Below are 27,103 nucleotides of genomic sequence, written 5' to 3' on the forward strand. Positions count from 1 at the left end.
AAAAATGTATTTCAATTTAAAATGTCCCCTCCACCAGTAGACAGTGATAGTTTACTTTGATAAACTAGAGTTAAATTAAATACATTGTTATGTGGTTAAACTTCTGTTGTTGAAAATAATCTCAAATTGCAAGTTATTTTGGTGCCACACCAGACATTTATTTCTTGCACTTTGATTTCTTCTTTTGATTGATTCAGGGCTTAGCCCACAGATCATTAAGGTACCGGGCGCTACAGTGGACATTTCTATTGCAACACCCCCCACACGCACATACACAGTGCACCCGCGACTGTTACAATGAAGGCTCGAGAATCAGCCCACGGCATATGTGTAAACAGGGTAACCTCAGGGGGGTCCTCCTCACCTCCTCTAGGGGGGTCCGGGGGCATGCTCCCCCGGGAAGATTTAAAAAAAAAATAAAAGCATCAATCTGGTGCCCTTTGAGAGCAAAATTAAGAGATATGCATACATCTTTCAACCACCCATATAAAACAGAACTGTAAACAGATTTTCTTTTTCTTTATGGATATTTTACAAATCACTCCCCTGTGACTGGGGTAGCTTCTAGCTTCATGTCGAACAGTAAGTCAACATTTTCCAGAGAGCTTTCTTTGAAAAGGTAACGCTAAAAAACATAGGCCTAACATTTATATTGTATGACAGTGTTTATTTAGTGGCTAGCTATAGCTACTTGTTAACGGTTTAGCTTACCCCCGCGATTCAAAGTAACGTCAACGTAGCTGTAATTTATGCCCTGCTTACATGTTCACATAACTTGAAAGTTTACTTACATTTACATACCTTGTTTATCTGGCTCAAGTGGTGGCTCTGGGGTTGTTGTGTGAGCCACCACTTGAGAATTGTCGTCTTTTTTAAGAATTTTTTTTCTTATGTCCATCTTTAAAAACTCCTGAGTCCGACTGACAGTTTAAACATTGTCACAGGATAGACCTGTCAGCCAATAAGACAGATGTTTATTTCCATGCAACTCTCTGATTGGTCTGGTGTCTTGTCTCTGTTGTATTCACTGAACACGGAAAATTACATTCCTGCCGTCCTCTCTAGTGTCATGATGAGGTTCAGGTAAAGCACCAAGCACGGTTAATGTATTATATTATTGAGGGAGAATTGTCTGGGGCTAAAGAAAAAAGCCCAGGCGACACGCCTGATCTCACCCCAGTCATGGACAGGGGTCAGTGATTGACAGGAACATTTGCAACACAGATGGGATGTCGTACTATTTTTATGGATCAGGAAACAGAAAGAGTTTAAACGACCAAAATGTTGACATTGTTAAGGCATCATTATCCCAAAACACATTCCCTTTATTTGCGGACAGATAAACATTTGCAACACTACAATGTACAATGTACATTTTGTACAATGTCATTTGTACAATGTTTGACAAATTACGTTTAGATGTCTGTTAATGCCTACAGTAAGCAAGTGGTAGTTTGTTCTTTCTGGTGGTGAAATACATTTAAATCAGAGGTACATTAACATGATCTGGCCCTTTGTCCGACAAATAAAACACTTTGGCTTGCTTAAAGGTCAACTAGGCCATTATAAAACACATCAATATGATGCAAAAAAAGAAAAAACATGTGAAGTAGGGGTATATCAAGTAAAAAAACAGATACATAGGAAAAAAGAGTAACGTAAAGTACCGTTCTCACTGAGAACTATAGTGAACGTAAAGCTTTTAACAAAAAACAGTTCTACAGAAAATATTGCCCGCACTTTTTTGCTGATTGAAAGTCTTATTGTTCTGCTCCTTCATTCTACCCATTTCTGATTAAGAGAGATTCTGCGTGACTTGTTTGTGAGTGAGGCTAAACTTGAAATAACAAGTGGAAACAATCTTTTAGATCCTTAATAGTAAGTAATCTGTTATCGCATCTGCTGCTTTCCTTCAGTCGAATTCTTTAAATACCTTGATCTTGTAGTCATTCATGAACACAGTTATCATTGGAACATGTATATCATCATAACATCACAATCCATATTGCTACATTGTGCCACCTGTTCCTATGATATGGATTTAATTGATTTATTGTAGAAGCCTTAGTTTGGAAAGGAGAACACTGAGTGGGGAGCTTTTTTATCAGTATCTCCAGGAAAACACACACATCCTGTATGTGTGTGTAAACATGTGATGGATAGCAGTGGACATGATTTTCCTCCATTTATTCTGCTAGTTTCACCGGGCTGTTGGATGCAGAGGCTCGACCCTTCCATCTCAACAGAGCTTCCTGTAGGAGAGAGGGACAGTTGTGTTAATTGTGTAAGATTTGTTGTACCCGTTTCATTTTTTGTTAGTGATACATGAAGTAACAGCAGTTTACCTGCACGGCACCCAGACTTATCGTCCAGCCTCCAGGTGAGTCTCCCCCCTGGGACCTCAATGCTGCGGGGGTGAGGACTCCAGCATTGAGGGTCTGGGCTGAACCATCAGCTGCTTCTGAAGCTGGTGCTGGAGCCGGTGGGTTCTGTGTGGATGAGGTGGAGGCAGTCTGTGTGTCGGGGGCTGCTCCTGTCTCCTCCTCTATGGGTGCATCTTGTGAGCCACACAGAACAGACGAGGAGTTAGAGAGCGGCGGGATGGACCCAGAGACACAGCTGGGTGCTGGGCTGCTCTCCCCCGAGGCGCTGGGGGGGGTGTTAGTGTGAGAATGTTTCTTCCTGCGCAGCGTGTCAATCCAGCTGGAGCTGTGTCTGGAGGCGAAGGTGGCCATGGCCAGAGAGGAGAGCCTCATGTTCTTCCCTGAGGTGATCAGCTCTCCAAATCCTTCCGTGTGGGCAAAGGCGTAGCCCGACCTCCTGGAGCTGCCTCGAGCACCCAGACGGCCCTCCGACACACTGCCCACCCCCCGCCAGGCTCCGCCCACACTGCGACCTGCCGGCTTTCTCTTCTTCTGCCGCACCAGCTGAGTGTAGCGCACCTGGAGATGGAGCAGAGGAGATTTTTTTATTTAATTAGGCAGTTTGATTCTGTTTTCAGCCTTTGTACCAAGCTAAGCAAATGGGAAATTGTTCCTTTAAGATTGCTTCATTCTTCTATTCTTTCTTCTCCATCTGATCGTTAATCTAGTCCATACTCAAACCTATTTGTACTTTACAACTTTAATTTATATCCAGGACAGACACAAGTAATAGTGACAAAATAAATAATAAAAAAAGGGTCTTCTTCACACCACCTTAGCAGCAGCTCTGGTTGAAAGCACCATGAGCTTATATGATGTAAGACTAAGTCACTGGTGTAACTAGGGTACGCTAATTTAGTCAATATTTACAGAGTATTTAAGGACGGTAAGAATGAACTCATCATTACACACACACTCAGATGAACTGTTTGTACGTGAGAAGTTAATCATTGGCTTGTTTTAAACCTACCTGTAGGGATGATGCAACACTGACACATGTTCCAACGAACAAGATGGACACATCAGAGACTTTGTTTTTGTGTGTATTTTCTCACCGTGTCTGAGAGCTGAGGTTTGAGATCCACCTTAAGGAAGCGGAATGCCAAAACTGGAACTATGCATATTGCTGTCGCCAGCGCAATAGTTAACCACACGACTGGTTGCAACAACGTGTTCTGGGCACTACCTGCACTCAAAAACACATAAACAAACATGAGCAAATATGTCTCAGGATTTTACAGCATTTCCCAAACACTGCAAGCACACAGATATTAGACATCTTTACATAATGAACTCACTGGTGTATAATTGTTTAAGCACCACAGGACATGACTTAGATATCCTTCATTTATACAAACATGTGCCTACATGTTTAATATAATTGTATGTTTATTTGACCTTATTGATCTTTATAATTAGTAGTTTTTTTAAATTACCATTTGGTTTTCTGTTTTTGTATACTTTTTTGGATGATACAGGTTAACTGTCACTTTGACAACATCCTCCTCAGTGCTATCTTGTCATGCTCCTTGGCTCTTTTGTCTGTTTTTAGTTTTGTATGTCTAGGTTTGGGTTTATTTTGCTGTTCGGTTCTCCCTGTCATGTTTTCCTCCTTGTGTATTGTCTGGTCCCTCTCCCTGTGTTTTTCCTCCCTGTCGTTAGTTTCCCTGGTGTGTCTAATTGTCTGATTGTGTTCACCTGTGGCCCTTGTGTTTCTCCTCCCCTCTTTCTCGTCTTGTGATTACCCCTCCCTGTATTTAGTCTTGTCTCTTCCTGTGTTCAGTGTTGGTCGTTTTTTGTTGGTGACTGAGTTCACCGTGGAGTGGAGTGGAGTGTTTTGTTTTGTCCTGTCCTGTCCGAGTTAGAATTAAGTCCTTGAAATAAAGGTATTATCAGTGTAATCTGCATTTGGGTCCTGCCTGCTTCACTCTATCGTAACAGAACCAACCAACCAACCAAGAAATGGACCCAGCAGATGATCCATTTGAGGTGGAATTACAACATTTTCCCTTTTATTTTTCTTGCTGCTATGATTGGTAGAAGGGAGCGTCCAGTGTTCTGCAGAAGGAAGCCTCTGCCTCTGGTAGAGGCGCACCGGTTGGCTATGGAGAAACCAGGCTTGGTGAAATTCTTACCTGGCTGGATTTTGAACTTCCTCTTGGTGTGTGATTTCCAGCCTGCTGACACCATATACGTCTCGGTGTGTTCCGTCCGGAGTCAACCCCTGCTTCTTCCCCATGTCCTGCTCCTGTCCAGGAGCCGTTCTCGGGAACTCATCTGGCTTTCGGAGGTCCACGGAGCCTCCAAAAGGCTCCTAAGAGAAGGAGTCGCAAGTCCAGGCTAGCAGCCCGAGCCCCAAGAGCCATGGTTCCAGCCCCAGTTATGGCCCCAGCGGCCATGGTCGAATGCGCCAGTGCCATCCCACACAGCCATGGTTCCGTGTTCCGGTTCCGTGCCCAGCAGCCATGGTTCCTGCTCCAGTACCGGCCCACACAGCCATGGTTCCAGCCCCAGTCCTGACCCCAGCAGCCATGGTTCCGGCCCCAGCAGCCATGGTTCCAGCTTCAGTACCGGCCCCAGTAGCCATGGTCCCGACTCCAGTTTTGGCTCCAGTACTGGCTCTCAGGCCGATGCCAGCTCCCCGTGTCCTGTCGGCGTACCGGCCGACTCCAGCCCCTCGTCTCCTGTTGGCTCTCCGGCCGACGCCAGCTCCCCGTGTCCCGTCGGCATACCGGCCGACTCCAGCACCTCGTCTCCTGTTGGCTCTTCAGCCGACGCCAGCTCCCCGTGTCCTGTCGGCTTATCGGCCGACGCCAGCTCCCCGTGTCCTGTCGGCGTACCGACCGTCTCAAGTCACCTCTCCAGTTCCCTCTCAAGTCCCCTCTCGAGTTCCCTCTCTAGTCCCCTCTCAAGTCACCTCTCGAGTTCCCTCTCAAGTCTCCTTACAAGTCAACTCTCGAGTTCCCTCTCAAGTTTCCTCACAAGTCAACTCTCGAGTTCCCTCTCAAGTTTCCTTTCAAATCACCTCTCGAGTTCCCTCTCGAGTCACCTCTCGAGTCACCTCTCGAGTCCCCTTTCAAATCACCTCTCGAGTTCCCTCTCGACTCACCTCTCGAGTTCCCTCTCAGGTTCCATCTCGACTCACCTCTCGAGTTCCCTCTCAGGTTCCATCTCGAGTTCCCTCTCTAGTCCCCTCTCAAGTCACCTCTCGAGTTCCCTCTCAAGTCTCCTTACAAGTCAACTCTCGAGTTCCCTCTCAAGTTTCCTCACAAGTCAACTCTCGAGTTCCCTCTCAAGTTTCCTTTCAAATCACCTCTCGAGTTCCCTCTCGAGTCACCTCTCGAGTCACCTCTCGAGTTCCCTCTCGAGTTCTCTCACAAGTCAACTCTCGAGTTCCCTCTCGAGTTTCCTTTCAAATCACCACTCGAGTCCCCTCTCGAGTTCCCTCTCGAGTCCCCTCTCGAGTCCCCTTTCAAATCACCTCTCGAGTTCCCTCTCGACTCACCTCTCGAGTTCCCTCTCGAGTTCCCTCTCAGGTTCCATCTCGAGTTCCCTCTCGAGTTCCCTCTCGAGTTCCCTCTCAGGTCCCCTCTCGAGTCTCCTCTCGAGTCCCCTCTCGAGTCTCCTTTCGAGTCTCCTCTCGAGTCTCTTCTCGAGTTCCTTCTCGAGTCTCTTCTCGAGTTCCCTCTCGAGTCCCTTCTCCAGTCTCCTCTCGAGTCTCTTCTCGAGTTCCCTCTCGAGTCTCCGCTCGAGTTCTCTCTCGAGATCCCTCTTGAGTTCCATCTCGAGATCCCTCTTGAGTTCCATCTCAAGTCCCTTCTCTAGTCCCTACTCAAGTCCCTACTCAAGTGCCGTTGGAGGTTCCGCTGGGGGTCCTGCCAACTCCATGTCCTGTCCCGTTGGGGGTCCCGCCGACTACTCTTCTGCCGGGGGTCCTGCCAACCCTATGTCCTGTGCCGTTGGAGGCCCCGCCGACTACTCTTCTGCCGGGGGTCCTGCCAACCCTATGTCCTGTGCCGTTGGAGGTCCAGCCGACACCTGTTTTGTGGGGGGTCCTGCCAACTCCATGTCCTTTCCCGTTGGGGATCCCGCCGACTGCTCTTCTGACGGGGGTCCTGCCAACCCCATGTCCTGTTCCGTTGGAGGCCCCGCCATCACCTGTCTCGCAGGGGGTCCTGCCAACTCCTTGTCCTCTTCCGTGGGGGATCTTGCCGACACCTGTCCCACCGGCCTCCGGAGCTGTCCGGTCTTCGCCCTCGGGCCCGGCCCCCTGAGTGCCGCGGTCTTCGCCCTCGAGCCCGGCCCCCTGACTTTCCCAGCCGCAGTCCTCGCACTCGGGCCCGGCCCCCTGACTCTTCCTGCCGCTGCCTTCCCCTCATGCTCGGCCCCCTGAGTTCGCCCGCTGTGGCTTTCGCCCCTCCATGGACTCTGCCTTGCCCCCGGGCCCTCCGCCCGAGTCCCTCCTCCGGACCCCCTCCACCCACCCTTTTGGCCATAGTTAGTCTCTTCCTGTGTTCAGTGTTGGTTCGTCTTTTGTTGGTGACTGAGTTCACCGTGGAGTGTTTTGTTTTGTCCGAGTTAGAATTAAGTTCTTGAAATAAAGGTATTATCAGTGTAATCTGCATTTGGGTCCTGCCTGCTTCACTCTATTGTAACAGTTTGAGGTCTTTGATCCAGTTGTGATCCAGTGTGTTGCTTTGCTGGTTAACATTTGGATGTACCTATCACCTACCTGCTGGATCTTTTTTGGACCTTTTTTGCCTAATTTGGACGAAGTTCTTTTTTTGTTTACTGAATTATTGCCTGTGCCTGGGTCAGAACTTGCAATTCTTGACATTATGATAACATTACTACTACAATTGAGAAATGTGATACAAAAATATTGATTTGAAATTGCTATATTATATTGGTCAGGCCGTTTTGTGTGTAACCGACAATTAAAGACAACAGGACACCAACCTACAAAGTGGAACTGGTTGGGAAAGATCCCGAAGAGGGTCTGGCTTTGCAGAGCGAGCATGATGGAGAAATATAAGCCCAGCGAGCCCCACACAAACACATGGTTGATAACAGTCCAGAAGCCTGTGTCCAGAGCGATCTGCACAAACAGAGGAACAGGCCGGTTAATGCTCCAGCACGGAACAGACCGTTCACTTTGGTAGCTTTGAGGAAATCTAACACCTTCTCACCTGAACGCTGACCACAATGACCAGGGCTGTTGCCGTGGTGACCGCAAAGGTCTGGTAGTCAGCGAGGGGCACACCTGTGCTTTGAGTGGCGTCGGACAGGATGGCACAGGGGACGAAGAACAGCACGACTGAGGTGTAGATGCCCTGGGCGATGCAGATGAAGAACTCTCTCTTGTTGAAGAGGAGGTTGAGCTGCCCGGGCTCGTACAATTTAGGATACTCCAGACTCCTCTGGTCAGGAACGTCCTACAAGAGGAGAGGAAGTGAGGAGCTGCAATTACTGAAACAAGTCAAGCCTGCTATGTTGTGGTCATAACTACAGAAATAAACATAATTGTCTTTTTTTTGCGACCTAGTTCCCAATAGTTATTTATTAGATGTATTCTTCTATTTAAAGTAAGAACAAACTATGCACAGTAACTATGCTTGAACAGACCTGGTCAAATATCCCCATGGCCAGCACAGGGAGGGAGGTGTAGACAATGTTGTAGAGAGTGATGAAGTACTGATCGTACACCGTCTAAAAGTTAGAGGAGATGCACACAAACACATTGAAAGTGATTACCCTTTTCTAACCCCTGATCAATGTCCTTGAGTAGTCTCACAAGCTCTATCCTCTGACCTGTGCCGAGAAGCCACAGTAGAAGCCAAACCAGAAGTGCACCATGGTGAAGGCAAAGTTCTTGTAGAAGAAGTAGCAGAGGAAACGGCACATGCGCAGGTAGGACCAGCGGCCGTGCACCAACAGGAGGCGCTGCAGGAATCTGAACTGAGAGAATGAGTAGTCACTGGCCAGCACCGCCTGGATCCCCTCCTGACCTGAGATACCAACTCCTATGTGAGCACCTGGAGGAGCGGGAAGAGAGAGGCACACAGAGAAAGAGGGAGAAAGGTAAGCTTAAATGTAATGTTTGGCCTTAAGAACAAATTATTATTGTTCCTTATTTAAAAGATGTAAATATAAAATCAAATGCCTCAGGAAAAAAAACATGTTCAAATGACGTACAAACACAGACAAACCCACAAGGTGATGCAACACTTACAAAACACTTACTATTACACATGTATTAAAATAAACGGAAAATTGGGTTATTGGCTTAACCAAACCTCTCCGTTTCCCCTTAAGCTGCTTTAACGTAAAAAAAACAACTCTTAATGTCATTCTGTTTCACACTGTTGCAACTATTAATGAAAGCAATTTGCAATATGCACAGAGTGAAATATTAAAACACAAGACTTCCTGTTTTTGTTTTAACGATTACATAAAATCTACATTTTTTGAATGTATTTCTTTTAACATTGTATACAAATGTTCCCAAAGTTCAGTCTGACATATATTTGGTATTTCCACTCAGATTTCAACAATGTTTGTCTGCAGACAGAAATTAGTGGCCAACCTTCAAATAAGTTGAGTTTAGGTTGACACTCACAAAATTGACGACACAAAAAATCTGTTCATATCTTGATGAGGAAATCACACTTACTGCAAGAGACATTTCCACACAACATTTCTCGACTACTAGTAACACAATGTAGATAAACAACTTCTTCTGCCCTTCTGATGAGGATTTCCATTGCATAAAGGTAGTCACGCACCTACTGTATGTGGCTCAACTTCTCTCTTTCCTCTCCGTCTCAAAAATCATCAACAAACACTTCCTCCTCTAATACACATCTGCACAACTCACTTTTGATCATGCTAACATCGTTAGCCCCGTCTCCTATAGCCAGGGTCACGGCTTTCTTGTGTTTCTTGATCATCTCCACCACTTGAGCTTTTTGCAGCGGGGTGACTCTGCAGCAGATCACGGCTTTGCATGCACACGCCGTCGACACAAACTCCGTCTCCATGTCTGCTTCTAGTGCGTGGGCCTATAAAAGAACAGCAGATACAAATGAGAAGTTTAAGGGTAAATGTTAAGGGTTTAGAGTTGTATAGTTGTAGGGGAATTATTTGTTGTTGATCAAAAAACACTTCAGGCAAATTATTATTTTCTCACAGCTGACAGTTTAACTTTAATGGCATCTGCTTTTTTTAAATGTGAAGGTGGCGGTGGTTGTTTTTTATACCAGACTGTGGCCGTTGATTACGAGGGCAAATTCTCCAGAGATGTTGTCCATGAGGTTAGAGGGAGGAGGAGGAGGGCACTGCAGCTGTTTCTCTCCTCCCCTACTATCGCCTTGTCCTTCTCTGAAACCGTTACCCATGAAACATCCCTCCACCCCCTCCTCTTTTCCATCTCTGGTTCTTGACATCTCGATCATCCTATCCCTCGCCCTCCTGGAGAGGAAGACAGTCAGTATCAGTCACTGAGTTCATGAGTTAAATGTTACAGGAGGCTGGAGTGTGGATATTGTAGCAGTGGCCTAAACAATTGCATTTACAGGGCAAAATCTTTGACATGCCTATGCCGGTTTAGCACCAGAAATTGTTGTTTTAGTTATTGTTAGAAAGAACTATTAACAACAATATATTTTGAACTCACTGAAAAGGCCCTTTTTGGCGTATTTAGTTCATTTGTTTGGCTGTACTTTATTGTCTTGATTGAACTGTCTATTTTATAGCTAGGGTAAAGAGCTGGATATTACTCAGTAACTATTGTACAGTAGTTGAAACACTGTGCTTCCACACACTATAAACATGGATATAAATGCATTTTGTAACTTCAGTTTATTGTGTATCCTACAATGCAGGGTAAAAGACAGACTGACCTGAGCTCCTGTCGTACGCTCTGGACGGTGTGTCCACTGATGATGAACACCTCGGTCATGTCATCTGTCAGCATCTTGCAGGAGTAACCTATATTGACAGCCGTCTCTATGTGAGCGAAAGGGAGAGTAAAGCATTTGGTTAAATATTTATAGTAAACATTCATCTTTTTTCTCCACTTCCATTGAAAATCCTTCAGTCAATGTTGGTATTTAAGCTGAGAAGAACATGTAAATCTCTCATCTGTTCAACATATAGATTACATTTCATTTGATGTCCTTTGTTGGAAATGTGGCCTAGGTTTAAGTAGCTCTAATTTGAGAGGTCCTCCCTGCAGATGACAAGGTTTCAAAAAACTGAAAAACACAGCAAATTAGTTTCTCTGAGTTTTCTCTCTACGGGAAAATGGTGGAAGGCCAGTGTTTTGTATCCATATATTCAAAGAGAGCAGGAGCCAAATTGCACGCTCATGTGGATCAAAAGTTGAGTTGAACATCGTTATATCTTCAGTCATATGTGAAGAAAATAAATAATTTCACAGTTTTTTGACAGTCTATTATGCTCTTGCATGTGCCTCCTCAAATCAATTACATAATTGTGGCACATGAACCGGCCCTCGTTGATCATTGGCTTGTGGTCGGTGACTACAAGTTGTAATCAGCTGGAGGTCTGGCAGAACATTTACTCATAAGAAAGGAAAGCAGTCCTGATATCACTTTTCGACTTCTTAATGGGGGACAGTTTGGACATCCATTATACAAAACACGTATAAACCTGTTTTTTTTTTTAATGTTACTCTTCACAGCCTTATCGTGAAATTTAACATTTTGTTTGGTTATTTGCAAATGATGGTGCTTTTAAAGAACTCTGTGCAAACTCAGATCTGAAATGTGTGTAAATGTGTGTGAGTCTCACCCTGCTTGTCTCCAGTGAGAACCCAGATCTTAATGTTAGCCAGGGAGAGGACAGCGATGGTCTCTGGGACGCCTTCCTGCAGCTTGTCCTCTATAGCTGTGGCACCAAGGAGCTAGACAAACAGACATACATGTACATTTCAATTTTTATTCAAGCAGGAAAGTATGAAACTTAATCTGAGAACTGAGAGTGTTTTTTTTTAATCCACAGTAAATAAATTCCCCTATTCAAATATGTCTGAACGATACAACCAACGAAACCTAAAGTTCCCTTTTTTGATTTACCATATTAATTTTAGTTTGCAGAAGGAAGGAAGAATTGTGCGTATGAAGAAATGGCTTAATGTTCCACACAAAGAAACTTAAAGTCAGAGGCACGCACGCACACATAAATACTTTGTGAGGCATTTTCAAAGACTTGCTTGAATGTAATTTGAAGGAAGAGGAATATGGCTGATGAGAAATTATGAGGAATGGACTAAAAAAGCACTGTAGAAAATACGAGATGTTGCTAGCCTTGCGATGTTAGCCTTAAATGTACCCCAGGAATAGTTTCCGCCATGGTTATCACAATCCGAATTAACAATACTATCAAGTGCACACTCTCAGCACAAGTCACTAACCACCATGTCTTGCTCTATCTGCTCATATGCGGCTGCCAGTCTGTCCTCTCTGCAGCTGGCAGCTTTGGCAGCGCTGCGGTGTCTCTCTGACCACGCCTCCCACTCGTCCTCTGACAGGTCTCTGTAGGCCAGAGCCAACGTCCGCAAACCATCTGCCGCATACTCCTATAGCAAAACACATTTACACAGACATGTCACTAAATATACGAACATTCTGACACAAGGAGAAACAATGGAAACCTTGAGGCTGATGGTCTGCCACGTATCAAGGTGATACATTGTCTGACTACGCCAAATATTCCCAAATTGGGATCAATAAAGTACCTATCCATCTATCTATCTATCTATCTATCTATCTATCAGAAAAAGTAGAGTATGAGTTAAGGCTTGGACATTCATAGCTGTTTTCAAGTTTGGAGGCACTAGGTGGCAGTACAGCTCCATCCACCCAGGAGATAATGTGATATGTGTTTACTCACATTGAGGTGGTCCGAGGTGATGTTCATCAGTTCCTGGTTGCAGGGGTGGAGTCTCTCCAGCAGCACAGTGTCAGCTCCTTTACAGTACAGACATATTCTGCCCTCTGAGTTACGCACTGAAAATAATAAAAGTAGGGAAGACAACATACTTAAAGAAATCTATACACCTCCAACATTACTGTACCTTCAAATAACAATCTCCCTTTTCTGAGTTTTAACAAATGTCGTTCCTGCGGATAGTGGGAGATAAACAGAACGCAGTCTGTGGCAGAGATGTATGAACGTGTGCCTCGTGGTCCTCGCTGCTCTTTTGCTTGACCACATTTGTGTGAAAGCAAGGTGATTTATGACCAGTTATTTCTGGGCAGCTTTCCAGCACTTTACAGGAATACTATTCACAGGAACACACAGTGAAATCTCACTGACGGATCAAATGTAAACATGACTAATAGCCTATATCGTGTCAGTTTGTAGGAGTGTGGATCGTAATTGAAATGTCCCTGTACATGCAACACTTTTATTTCTGCTGCAACAAGATATTGATCACAGCAGACTGAAGTAAGTAACGTGGCCTAATGACAGATTAAAAGTCCCCAAAAATATAGGGAAAATATGAATAATAGTTTACCAGTATATTTGTAATTTTCAAACTGAAAAAGACACACACCTATAACAGACATCCTCTTGCGTATGTTGTTGAAGTCCAGTATGGCGAGCAGGGTGTAGGTCACGGATCGTCCCATCTCCGTGGTGGTTATAGTCCCAGGTGTTCGGGAGCGAAACACAAAGCCGAAGTTTCGAGCCGCCGTCACTAGAGCGCCCTCATCTGGAGACTGAGCCTTATAGAGCAGCTCTCCTGGGTATACAGATAAAAGATGGTACATAATGGGAAATAAATAGCGTACAGATGGACAGAGTGTGTGGTTTGCTGCTATTTGACGTCCCAGAATCCCCTCTCCCCTGCCCTTGCTCACCCTCGCTCTTCTCCTCGCTCATGACGGTGTGACAGAGGGAGAGCAGGCGGAAAAACTTGTGAGTGTGTGTGTCGCCCACTTTCACTGCCTCCAGCAGGGTGTCGTCATAGAAACAGAAATCCGGGTCTGCCAGGGGGTTGAAGGGAGTGAAGTCCAATCTCTGAAATTAAACGGTGAGACAGGGACTCTGATAATAAGTGTATAGTGGGTTGTGTGGTGGTGGTGTGTGTGTGTGTGTGTGTGTGTGTGTGTGTGTGTGTGTGTGTGTGTGTGTGTGTGTGTGTGTGTGTGTGTGTGTGTGTGTGTGTGTGTGTGTGTGTGTGTGTGTGTGTGTGTGTGTGTGTGTGTGTGTGTGTGTGTGTGTGGACTTTGAGCAAAATAAGTATTCTAACCTTTGGCTGGGGTCCCAATGGGTCTGACCCTTCACCTGATAGTAACACACACACACACACACACACACACACACACACACACACACACACACACACACACACACACACACACACACACACACACACACACACACACACACACACACACACAAATACACATTGTTCAGAATACAATATAGCCCGGTTCAACACCAGCTTTACATGTGACCTTAGCAAAAAGCCTATTACATTGTTGTACAGTTGTATTGTATGGAGTGGAGTATATGTGTATGTAATAAAGTGGCTATTTAGTTTAAAGGCCAAATTTGCAATGCGTGGTTTGGTAAGTGTGGTGTGTGTGTGCAGTTACCGTAAGTCTGTCCATTGATGGAGCACTTATTGAAGCTCATGATGTTCTGAGTGAGAGTTCCTGTTTTGTCGCTGAAGATGTATTCAACCTAATGAAAGTAAATTAAATGTGAACACATGATCTAAATCGACATAGATAAAGTAATTGATTTTGTCGAAGTTCAAGAAATAGCAGTTTATAAAGTTTATACTGTACACCAAAGCCCTAGAGGGCAATACATTATTCAAATCAATATCTGTATCATCCTCATCTCTGAATTTAGACAGCTTTCAGTTTGCAGTATTTCATTTCTGACCTAATTCTACCATTCTTTCAGAATTTAAATTCAATAGAATATAAGATGAAAACTAAGCATCATAAGCAAAGAAAAGTAGGGCCAATGAAGGATGGATTGATATACATAATAGACGATAAATGAACATGCTTTTTGCTGTACCTGGCCCAGCTCCTCATTCAGAGTGGTGGTCCTGGCCTCAGCTGGTGTGTTACACTGTGAGCAGAACATCTGCCGGTCCCAGTTAATGAAGTAGCTGTGACCCAGCCTGATCACTTCCACACTGATACACAGACAGGTCAGAAAGAGACGCTGTTGCATTAACAACAGAGTAATAGTAATCTAACATAGGGCCACGTGAAGTTCTCTAACACTTACACCTAGACAACAAAGATAGGGGGAACAAATCAGTTAGTAGTTTATGTAAGTCACACACACAACCTCAAAGTGTTCTAGGTCAAAGGTTCAGGGGTTCAACAGTAGCTTGTTTGTGAATTGGTGAGCAGAGGAAACAGTTTTCAGGGTGTCAGCTCCCCTACCTGAGAGGAAATCTCTGCAGACCACATCTACAAACAGTGTCAACAAAGCTTATTGTCTGATATAAGCAGGAATGTTGTATATGTCTCGTCTCATATGTGTCTTCTACTGTATACATTATACAAGCTTGCATTTCAAACTGTGTGTCTTGGACTTCTCCTCACCTGACATACAGAGAGATAGGCACCACGGTGTTGAGAATAATAACGTAGGACCAGAAGGAGAGGAAGGCCGAGAAGAGGAAGTTGTCCACAGGAGGGTCCCAGGGCAGATAGCTCTGAAACAAGAAGCCCACCTCCCTCTCCCACACTGCGTTACCCACAGCCAGGATCACTCCCATACACACCAGGAAGCCAAAGATCTGACAGAAACACACAGATGGAGAAATTGTACATACGGGTCCAAATCAGATGTGTTACATTTTGATCTCTGGACAGTTGAACCCAAGTTAGGGTGGCTTAGAGAAGATATATGAATCTAGGTAAAGCCACTGAGCTCATTTCCTGAAATAGTGACATTATGAGCGAGGAAAGTGAGAGGTTTGGGGTGTCTTACCCAGAGGACCAGAGTGTTCATCAGGCGATCGATGCTCGTACGCTTAAACTTGGTGCGACCGCTGTTCTGCATTAGCTTGGTATCCGGGCCTGGGAGAAAAACAGGAGAATTAAGAGCTGCTATACACATCATATACATACTTTATTCAAATGTAAAAATACACAGACCTGCAAAGATGACAAGGCCGTAGCAAGCCTCTGTGTTGCGGAGGACACATCCTCGTAGCAGCATGTTCTGGTTGGACAGGGTGTATTTCTTGTCTCTCCAGTACAGAGTCCCACAGAAACGATCCAGCTTGTTGTTGGGGGGCTCACACACTACCTCACCTTTAAACACAAACACAGATACATCCTAATCTGTTGCTTCATTATAGATATCCACAAAATCCAATTACATTATATGTTTTTTTTTCTAACTGTATGATATAAGGTTGAATGTTTCATCCTCATTACATCATTCCTTTGTCACACAGTCGAAGGCCGAAACGCACACCTTTTTGAAAGTTGATATGAGGCAGTGTGGGTTGATTTGCTGCAGTAATGTATTTTCCGCAGCAGGTGAGGAGTGTGTGTGTGGGCGCACTGTGCTGCTGACACAAAAGTATTTCGTTGTGTGGGACTAGTGGGCGGGTGATGGGCTGTCGTTCAATGCTGGCAGGGTAGAGAAGGAAGTGTGTGTGTGTGTACATTTTGTGTGTTTTGTCGGAGAGTGAGAAGGGGGATGCCATTTGTGCCAAATACTGAAACCTGTTGACCTAAATATTACCTTAACTGAAGATGAACCAAACCAGAAATCAAGAGTCGAGGATGAGTTTTCTCGAAACTCACCGTCAAACGAAGCCAAGTTGTTCTGATCTCCAAGTTCAGATGTCACTGAGACCGACTGACGAACCTTCATATTGGACTCTCTGGAAGATAGTACACCACACGGTTAATTAGATGTAGGGTCATGTTGCTTCTTTGAATTTCCCCTCAAGGGACTAATAAAGATGTTCTTACAGCACTATTTACTGACATAACAATATTATTTTGAATCAATTTAAATAAAATGTCTTATTTATGTTTTCTTTCTTCCTTTTTTTTGTTTCTGCAGTTTATGAGTTGATGCGAGTCATTTTAATGTGTGGGTGTTTTCTGACCCGTCCAGCTCGGCTGTCTCGATGTAACAGAGTCCGTGAGGCTCACTGCTAGACAACAGGAGCAGGTCAGCCTGAAAATAGATACAAAAGCTGAGAATCCACTGCACTGCACTTACGACACAAAAACAACATTAGTATTAGCATCCGCAAACAAGTGAGTAACGAACAAACATATGTCGTGGAGCGTCCCCTAGCAAGGCACACTGTACGGAAATCCATGAGGCATTTTAGCACTTTGTTTACAATACAGTATGAAAACAGGCGGAGATGGTTTGAGGGTGATCCCTGAAGTAGGTTAGTAAGTAGTATCATTTCAAAGTTAAAATGTACCCTGTAAGAGGTGATCCCTAAGTGTTTCGTCTGTGGAAATGTACATCACACACTTACTGCCACAAACTGGTTGTTTTCCAGTTTAATGATATCACCCACTCTAACGTTCATCCATTTTTCATTTTGTAGTCTGTAAGAGCAAAACGGAGAGAAACAGTAAAGACAGATAGAGTTAGAGATGTTAAGCAACGGTTGCAAAGTAGGAAACCTTGAAAGAATCTGATAAGCAGACTTAATCAAAATTCTTGAGAGTGCTCAGGTGCAAATAACAGGACAGGAGACTCACGAGCCACGGATGAGGACCTGAGACTGACGGTTGTTCACTTGGCTGTCGCTCTTGTGACGAAACTTCAGGAGACAAAAGTCAATGTGAGTCATGCTACTTTAATTCACTGAAATGTCATGAGCAAAACTGCATGAGTATTCGGTGCGTAAAAAGTGAGCTCACATAGTCGTCTGTGGCATCCTTCACTGCAGTGATGCTCAGCACCAGAGCTAAAGGCACGATGGTGGTGAACCAGGAGAGGGAGGAGATCTGAGGTATTAACTAGACAGAGACAGAGAGGAGCAGATTAGTTAGAAAAGGGACAACGAGGCAGAGTGTGATTCAGAGAAAGCTACATTGGACCATAACCACACAGCAGAACGCTCAGCTGCCTAAGAACCTGAGTGCACCCAACTGTACCAAGTGAGCAGGTGATTTCACAAGACACAAACATATTTGATAGGGTATTTCTACTTCAGCTACTTCACTATCTACTTGATATTACCTTGACTACAACGTTGTCTCCAACGCCATTAGACGTGTATTTTCTTTCACCATGCTGCTCACAATAAAACACATATTTGTCCTAAAGAGATGTAAGCCAGTAACTCTTCATCCTTTGAAAATTCAGCATGCATGTTATTTTTCTCTCTTCCTGTGCCATGCTCAAATCCCTGTTTTACATCCCTCGGTCAGCCCCTCTCCTCACCTGCAGTATGAGCAGGAAAAGGAAGTAGGTGTTGGCTACTTCCTGGAACTGCTCAAACAAGTTGACGGGCAGAAAGGTGACGATGTTGTACTTTGATGTCATAATACAGTTACTCTGGATGAGGAGAGGAAAAATAGAACATTATATTTTGACTCAGATTATTTCAGTTGAATTATATCAAAATGGTCTCTCATCTTTCGACAATATTTTGGAACATGGACAGGATTAAGCTGTCTCACCGCGTACTGAAACTTTTCGTTGTACTCTCTGTCATTGGCTCTGACCTTTCTCTCCTCCTCTGCAGAAACACAAGACACATAATGAGGCATGAACGATGATATCACCACTTAGTTTTACAGATAAGCACCCAAACCACTGCATCTCTGTGTGTCAAAGTCATTGGTCAAAGCGCATAAAAGGACCAGCAATCATTTCTAAAATGTCAATAACAGTAAAATCCTCCAGAGAACTGGAGAACAGAGAAAGAGACAGTCCACTTTGTGTGTGTTTATTTATAAATCAATGTAGCTAGAGTAGTCTGCTGAAGGTTGTTTGAGTATTGGGTGAGTCATATGCATGCTGTCCAATTATATCTGATCTTCAATTATCTGCTGCCTCTTTCTCTTAATGATTAAATGTGCAATCTGGGACAGAGAAGCAAAGTAATCACGATTGTGAACATCTGTAGGAGCACAAAGTAGTACCAGGAGCTATGCCAGGTAGTCACAGATAAAGCATTACATGCATTATGACTTAAATCTATAAAGAACAAAAATACACCAGGGAAATGTATGTTTCTCCCCTTTTGACCCTGCTCTTTATCCTCTTGCTGTTTTCAGGTTTCTCTTTATGCTGAAGCAAGGTAGTTTGGGAGTTCCCCTCCTCCTCCACCAGGCCTGTCTCCTCTAATATTGATGAGACTGCTTTTTAAATGAAATGACTGGCCTGTTTTGCACAGGGCTGTACATAGTTCACATGCACGCCCACACACACACACATCCAGATTAAAAATTCAGGCCAGAAGTATATGTTCTGCACAGACGTACTGTAGCTCCGAAACACTCCTTTGACTGATGACTGAGATGCAATGAGGCAATACAGGAAGGGACATCATAAAACATAATCTCATGCACACATAAACAAAGACCCTGTGGTTTCCTGTGTTTCTGCAGCACTGTGAAGACTTGTTTTATCTGGGTCTCTTCTAACAAACAAAGACAGGCCACTTAAAAAGATGCAGTATCACTTTTAGGTTATAAAACAGATTTGGTGCAGAAGATAATCTCCAGTCGACTTTTTGGACACATTGTGTAAAGTGGATTGGATTGGATTTAGTATTGTTCAAAAATACAAATGATATCTCCCTTTGATTTACATTTGAAGTTACTAGTGGCTGAATGAGTGCACAACATTCTCTATCACAGTGTTAGTGTTTGGTCACAGTGAATTCTACAGTTGTTATGACTGTGAATGTAAATAAAATAAAAATGAAACTCTTGGTGGATTTTATTTGATTTTCCCTCTCTTTTAAACTGGTTGGTATAACACTATCACATTTGTCTGATTAGGTAGATGAACATCCTCGATCATGTCTTGTTGTTGAAACTCCTCCAATCCTTGTTCTCCTCTTTTCCCTCTGGCAGCCCTCCCATCTACCTGAAGGTCGTAACAGTGCTTTCAATGGGAAGTGTTTACCAGAGAGATTCTGCCTGACAGGCAGAGCAAAAGCTGCATTAACCCTCCATGAAGAGGCCAGATGTTAGGTAAGCAGAGAGAGACTGAGGCTGATGTCAGACCAGGTGGTGTCTGTCCCAGCTGTGCAAGCTAACCACCCCTAACTGAATGCACGAGCATCTTTAGCAAACTGTCCATTAAGTGTTTAATGTCTCTGGCAGCTCCAAGGGCATATGAAACCCTGACGCAGACGAGATGCTACACAGCAAGTCTGTATGAATCTATAAAGCTCCATTACTGAGAAACGTTCAGTTTGCAGGCTTACTCGGCTGAGAGCGTAAGGTTTTAATAAACAACTATAAATATTGAGTAAAACAGTAAGCCTTAATATCACAATATTTCACACATATTGGCTAACTCCTAAATCCATTTTATATCATCCCTGTCTCTTTAACACTCGTCCCTCCCTCGACATGTGAGGACACATGCCACTGTCAAGAATGTCCTCGTGTCTGCAGCAACACACTCTCACTCCACAGTGAACGCAGACTGAAGTCATAAGAATAATGACCAAAGAGCAGAGTCAGCCTGAGCTATAGGAAATGCTATTGTCATTCACATCACTAAAAGTCAGGATGAGATTCTGTGCAGAAGGGATCCTCACTCAATGTGGCTGATTTAATTAGAAGAAGATGGGATGGTAGAATTGTCTGCAGTCATTCTCACGCACATGCACGTGCAAACACACACACACACACACACACACACACACACACACACACACACACACACACACACACACACACACACACACACACACACACACACACACACACACACACACACACACACACACACACACACACAGTGATATCATTTTGTTGGAAACAATGCAGAGGGAAACAGTGACAGACTGGTGGGCTGGAGGTCAAATGAAGGTGTACATCCTGTGACTTGTGATAGTTAATATAGCTAAGGAGTACAGACGAGGCAGTGCAGTGACAGCAGAGGCTGGCGCCTGGAAGATTGATCAGTGTCTCAGGCAGCCGAGACCAGAAGGACATCGTCCTACTTATTTATGCAAAATACAGATTTATATGCACTCAGTTTTGTTTACACATGCACAGATTCATAATCAGCAGCAAACATCAGGCAAACAGCTAAAATAGAGCGATGACACATTAAACAGGCTAGCTTCTTATATTAGGACAAACAACTGAATTTAAGTATGAAAAAGGTCTATTGTTGTTATTTCCCTATTGTTTACTATAGGCTACGGTTTAGCTATTCATGTCAGATGCTGATGTCTAATTAACAGAATGAAAAACATCTGTGATTGCAGGAACAGCAAAACAACGTGGAATAGTATATTAAGTCTGATGCAGACATGTAATATGATGAGGTGTAGCCCACAGTGTTCACACACATACACAAACACAGAAAATGGAGTGAGTAAAATGAAGAAGCAGGAGTGACACTTGGACACAGTTGGGATGAGAGTGAAACATGATGTTTATTTTTGAGATGTGCAACAAACTCCTGCTGATGACGACGACAGTGAAGACTTTTTGACATCAACAAGCTCAATTACCCCGCATCCTTCTCACACAAACTGTACCTGTCCTCTTCTTTTTCGACGTGGCTCCATTAAGTCCTTTTTGTTTGTTTCTTTTCAGGGGAAGAACGAGTGGAAACCATTTCTCCGGGATGTCTTTCGGTACTGTCATCTTAACTTTTCTAGCAGTCACCATCTGAATTGCTGTTATTCAATGACCGCCGCATCTCCGCAAGGACGCGGGGATGGAGCTCCGGTCCCAACTTCAGTCAAGTTGGATTGCCCGCGCGCCGCACCGTCCCATCCCTGTCTCTCTGTTTCTCCCTCTCTCGCCTCCCAAACACAAACACGCACGCAGCCACGGACACTGGGTCCATCAGTTGCTATGTTTCTCTCCCTCCTGCCGCAGAAACACTGTCTGAGGTCATGGTGTAGAATAAAGACAATCTCTTAACAGATATAATAAATATTAAACACGAAGTTCACTTGATTTTAGCCTTTGAGGTTGTTTTTTTTTCTCTATGACGCACACATCGAAAATGCGTTATCAATTCTGCACCACAGCTGCCTCATAAATCAAGAGACCATGTGCAGAGTCTGCACCGTCAGCTTTACGTCTCATCCACAACATAAACACAAAAAGCATTACGTAACCACTTGGTTTCACTGACGTTGCCATGGCATCCGCCTCTGCAGGGACCTCACAGCTGAGCAAGTTGCCAGATGAGGTAACTGGGTGCCATTTTGGATCCAGAAAGCATGAGCTGATTATGACAAGGCTGTGCGTTTAGAGCATAGGTTTAGAGCCAAAGTGGCTGGTTCAGCAGCGCAGTTTCCTGCACGTTTTAAAGGAGAAAGTGCACTGCAATGGGCGGGGCAAGGCCGGTGCACGTGCTGTTTGGCGAGACTCGTGCCGATATATTTAAGATTGCCGAACACACTTTTCCACAAAGTCTTGTCATATGCATTCACTGATCTAGATTGTGACACAATAGACCTATATGCAGTTAAATGTAACCAAACTTCTCTCACTCTTTTGAGTGTTGTATGTTTTGTAATAATGGACCAAGAGTCTCTTTAAATAAAGATGATGATGATGTGCCATTAGGGCCTATTAACTAAAGCTGGGAGAAACACCATGGGCTCAACGAATATCTGAGCACCCACAGATTACACAGCTGTTACAATTATAAGGAAGCCGATCTTGGAACTGAAACAACAAAAGTCTAGAACATCTCTAACAAAGTCAAACCATTATCAATTTGAGTTGCATCCATGGGGTGGAGAACAAATCCAATTAATAAATGCCATTGCATACTGCAACCACAAGCCTGAAAACCCCCAAACCCTCTTTATGTGTCTCTGCTTTGAAACCATCTACTAGGAGCAGTGGGAACCTATTGCACAGCACCCAGGGAGCAAGGGCACCATGGCAGGGCCCATGGTGAACTGCCATATTTTAAGTTTGGTTCAGGGACTCGAACCAGCGACCCTACGGCTCCCTATCCGAGCCCCATACTGACTGAGCCACTGCGACATCTGGAGTAACATTCACAATCTACCCTGCAGTATACAAAGTAATAAAAACTAGCTGCACCTTTACCAGCTTTAATAAATGAATAAATGAATACATCAATAATTACAATCTAAACATATGATATGTCATTCTGTAATGGAAACATTTGCATAATAGTTACTTCTCCTTTTGGTACTTTAAGTATATATTGATTCTTACATCTTTGTATTTTTACTTTAGTACTTTTGAATGCAGGACTTTTACTTGTAACAGAGTAACTAGACTACACTCTGGTACTTCTACTTTTACTCACAAGATCTGAGTACGCCTTCCACCTCTGCATTTACGTTTGTCCCTGGTATTAACAGGTTCAAATATCGTGTCTGTCCACAATGTTTCATCATTTCCTATTAGTTATTTTAAATTAAAAAATCAAGGCGTTCCCGAGATTTAGCTTTCACATTAATGTGACAGACTGCAACCTAAAAACATAGCGCCGGCGCTGAAGAATAACTAGTTTACCTTAATGCACCAGTCATTAGCGTGTTGAGTGTCAGGTACTGACCTGGAGGAGGCCTCTTTCTGAACATCTCCGCTCAGCCGGCGTCCCTCTGCTACGGCCCATGGGATTGTCTGCAGAGGGAAAGACGAGTAAGTGAAAGACACAGAAGAGGAATACAACGGAGGGATGAGGAAGGTCGAGGTGGTTATAGAAGAGGAGGTAAAAACAATAAAAGCATATTTTCTCTTTTTAAACAAGCGACAAGAAAACTGCTCACTTAAAAAAAATAAGAGCAAGTATGTGATGCACTCTATTTATTGATATTGAGACCTTTTTTTGTTTCAGTGGGTGAAAAAAGATTTTTCTCTCACTGAAAAGAGAAAGTGTAAAATCAATCAGGCATTTCAACCACTACACAACCGGACACACACGTGTGTACACACACACACACACACACACACACACACACACACACACACACACACACACACACACACACACACACACACACACACACACACACACACACACACACACACACACACACACACACACACACACACACACACACACCAGACCAGACCATCTCTGGTCTGTTGGAGCCATAATGAGGAAATGACATTCAGCAGAGAGCTGCATCTGCCTGGGGACTGCCGGCTGGAGCCGGATCACTGTCAGTCTCCTCATACAGTGGAGGAGGAAGAGTAATGGAGCAGCATTTCCCCCTGCACTCTTCTCTTCTCACTTTCCCCTCTACCCATTTATGCTGACCTGTTAATATCACACACCTCACAGCTTTCACTCGCTGTGTTTTATCCCGGCTAAGTAACGGCAGGAAGATGAGAGATGGGGTTGCAGAGGGGAAGCTTTAAACATCTCAGTGTTGGGCTTTAAATATCTCAGTGTTCATACGAGAAGGTACAAACAGGATGGCAGGCAGGCAGGCAGCAAGCCTCAAATCAATACTCCTGAGAAAAGTGACTCTGCCTCTCTTCATATAAGTTTAAGCAGATCAGCTTTCAGATACAGTTTCCAGAATTGTCTCTTGCCTTGTCATACACTCTTTTATTGCATGCTTCCTCCTCACTTTCTACACTGTATGCTTTCTCTTTTTGAATCTAGAGACTGTGGAGTTGTTTGTCATGTCTTCTCGCCTCTCTCTTTCAGCTCTCTAACTCTCCATCTGTGGAGGCTGCCGCCTTGTAAAACCCCTCTGCAGCAGTGCCATTATTAAATAGAAACACTGGACACAACGAATATCTTAGGAGCCTTATTAGCCCCTTGACATATCTTTTACTGGAGTCTGAGGTTTTAGAGGATTTGAAGCAAAAATCCTTGATGGAATGTCAGAACTGCAACACCAACATTCAATACTTTAATCTTTAACATCCCAAAAGACAACCAGTATTGCATATGCTATTCCTAGTGTGTGTTACAGTAGCTCATGAATGTCATTTCCCAGCTCTGAGGCAGGTTGTACACACAAAAACACATTTATAGATGGATAGGCTATATGACCCTCTTGAATGAATGAACCGAATATAGAACAATGACAATAAGACAGTCTTTCTTTCTTCTTTTTTTATACCCAGTGTTTGCTGTGTTCAATTTGGTTCATGCTGTACATTACAGAACATTCTCAGTCTTCACGTAATAATGACGTTAGTTGACCTTTCTGCTCTGCCGCTGTATTATAAAAAGAATACTTTTTCAATGTTCGCTGCATGAAACCCTGTGAACATGAACCCACAGATTACACCACTATTGTTACAATTATAAGGAACCCGATCTAGGAACTGAAACAACAAAAGTCTACATCTCTAACAAAGTGAAACCATTACCCATTTGGCCTCTGAAGGAAGTTGTACATTTCTGGAAGAGTAGTTCAAATTGAGTTTTATATCTCTTGTGATATATTGCCGCAGTAAATACTAATTCTGTTTTTGTGGTATCTCTGCACAGCATTCGTTTAAAATTAATAACAAGTTTACTGTAAGTGACTTTAGTGACTTTATAAGGAAATAGAGAACAACAAATTACTTGATTAACTCTAACAAAGAGGCGTGTTCAGAGTCAGGTTGTATACTTTTTGAGGATGATGTGTGTGATACAGAAATGAACATCTATTGTTTATGGTATTTATGTTTGTCTTAATGCCAGTGTGTGTTTGACTCAGCTTTATGCCACACACTCCATACATCTGTCTGTCTTTAAACAATAATTAAGGATTGAGAGTGGTTGTTACATGTCTTGTGGTGTATTAATGTGGGGTCAGCATGGCATCCTTTATTTAAAAGTTTCCAGTAAGGATTGAGATTACACAGATGATGAGGTAAATTACTTATTTCTGTAGACAATGTCGTTATAGAATTAATGAAAAAAATAGAAAATAGAAATACTCTTTTTGCTTATTTTTTCCCCATTTACAGCTTGGACCAGGGGCCTACAGTTGTGGTAAAGTGGGCAGCCCTATAGGATTTGCTTTAAATAAGCACCTATTCAAACTTGAACTTTACTTGTAAAGTGTTGTGACTGCATCTTGCACGGTTGTGACGCTATTGCAGTGACAAAATCTGTCCAGAGACAGACAGTAAGTTAAACACCTAGCAAATGACTCAAAAGTGTTTGTGTGGTAGTTTCTGTAGGTCTCTGCAGGACCACATTTTGCCATTATGACACACTGAAAACAAAACCAGTATGGCTGTGGCGGCTGGTAACAATATTGGGGGGGAGGGGGAAATAGAATACAAGGTTTCAGGTCAAAAACTCATAAGGATGCACACAACAACACATTCTAACAACAAATGACCTGAATAACTCAAAGTGAAACCATAATGCAATTGGCCGGTTGCACATTTCTTAAGAATACATTTAATTTTACACCATTAAGCTCCAATGCTTCTTTAGATATCCTTTAGAAGAAATGCAGTTATGTCTGGGCCTGGGCTCAGTAAACAGTGACATAACTAACTTTCACTTTGACTTTGGGAAAATATTGTGACTAATAGTGGGCTACAGGGACGATTGAAACTAAGAAATCTACTGTAGGAACTGAGCGGCTTTACTGTAAATAACACTGTCTGGCCCAGTAATAAGAGCTGCACACTTTACAATGAAAACCGAGACACAAATCAATAGTTGTCAACTGAGAAAGTAAGGCTGTAAAATAAACCAGCTGGCCATACATGATGGAGGCTTCTAAGCACCGCTACAACAGTTCAGGAAACGCAAACCTACCTTTTCAAGTTGGCTTTATAAAAAGGTTTCTCGTGGAGACGTCCTTGCTGCTGCTCTAGCCGAGGTCATGGTGAGGTTTCGGGCTTGAACTGGACGTTGTCCCCGTGATGAGATGCTGTCACTGAGGTGGGAGGGTGAGGCAGGGACCGGGGACGCGCACCGTGTCGAGGTGAGGGAGGGTGAGGGAGGGTTTGGCTTCGGCCAGGGGAGAGGAGAGAGGAGAGGAGAGGAGAGGAGAGAGGAGGGGCTGAGTCTCCTTCACCTTCCCACCTCCACCCCAACCTCCTGCACTCGACCACTATGACGTTTTGCTCTGCATCAGTGGATGTCTTTTTTATAGGTGTGAATTAGTTTTACACTCCCACAGTTTGCATTTAAATTTAAATTGGATAATGTAAAGCTGTGATGACATGTTTCTAATTGTTCACACTTTCTTGATAGGCTACTCACATTTTAATCTTCGCTGCTTTAAAACCGTGAACAAAACACTAGCTATCACAGACTGTGGCCATGTGCGGTCTTTTCTTTTTTGTGCCATACCGCCCTCTACTGGTCAGTTTCACAGACTGTCTGTACAATTTATATTTATATTACAATTTGTATTGTCTCTGACTTTTAAAATATGTTTTGTTATGTTATATTGATGACCAATCCTGCGTAAGACAGATAACCTTCAACTGGCAGTGGCTCAGTCAGTAAAATATGGAGTGTGGACTAGTACTTTAAGAGGCCCTTGAGCAAGGCACCAGATATCGGTT

At 43.7% G+C, this 27,103-nt stretch overlaps 1 protein-coding gene across 2 annotated transcripts; it reads right to left on the reverse strand.

Annotated features, from left to right (window-relative positions):
- Positions 1–1,225: 1,225 nt before the first annotated feature.
- atp8b2 (ATPase phospholipid transporting 8B2) lies at positions 1,226–26,587 on the reverse strand. Of its 2 annotated transcripts, none has more exons than XM_034102857.2 (30): positions 26,346–26,587; positions 23,172–23,239; positions 18,101–18,159; positions 17,862–17,975; positions 17,336–17,434; positions 17,174–17,235; positions 16,945–17,017; positions 16,558–16,628; positions 16,247–16,326; positions 15,587–15,745; positions 15,420–15,508; positions 15,029–15,225; positions 14,490–14,610; positions 14,054–14,141; positions 13,705–13,739; positions 13,313–13,472; positions 13,006–13,194; positions 12,339–12,454; positions 11,860–12,024; positions 11,238–11,349; positions 10,325–10,430; positions 9,683–9,893; positions 9,301–9,484; positions 8,235–8,458; positions 8,049–8,132; positions 7,613–7,858; positions 7,383–7,521; positions 3,479–3,609; positions 2,346–2,942; positions 1,226–2,252 (listed from the first exon to the last, which is right to left on the reverse strand). In XM_034102857.2, the coding sequence occupies exons 2-30, from the start codon at positions 23,194–23,196 to the stop codon at positions 2,187–2,189; spliced, it is 4,002 nt and encodes a 1,333-aa protein (XP_033958748.1). In that variant the 5' UTR covers positions 23,197–23,239; positions 26,346–26,587; the 3' UTR covers positions 1,226–2,186. The 2 variants fall into 2 exon arrangements, with proteins under 2 accessions (XP_033958748.1, XP_033958747.1); XM_034102856.1 differs by lacking the exon at positions 26,346–26,587 and adding an exon at positions 21,154–21,504 and having other exon boundaries at positions 23,129–23,195.
- Between the last annotated feature and the right edge of the window lie 516 nt (positions 26,588–27,103).

The sequence above is a fragment of the Pseudochaenichthys georgianus genome, chromosome 16 (assembly GCF_902827115.2).
Source record: "Pseudochaenichthys georgianus chromosome 16, fPseGeo1.2, whole genome shotgun sequence".
Lineage (NCBI taxonomy): Eukaryota > Metazoa > Chordata > Actinopteri > Perciformes > Channichthyidae > Pseudochaenichthys > Pseudochaenichthys georgianus.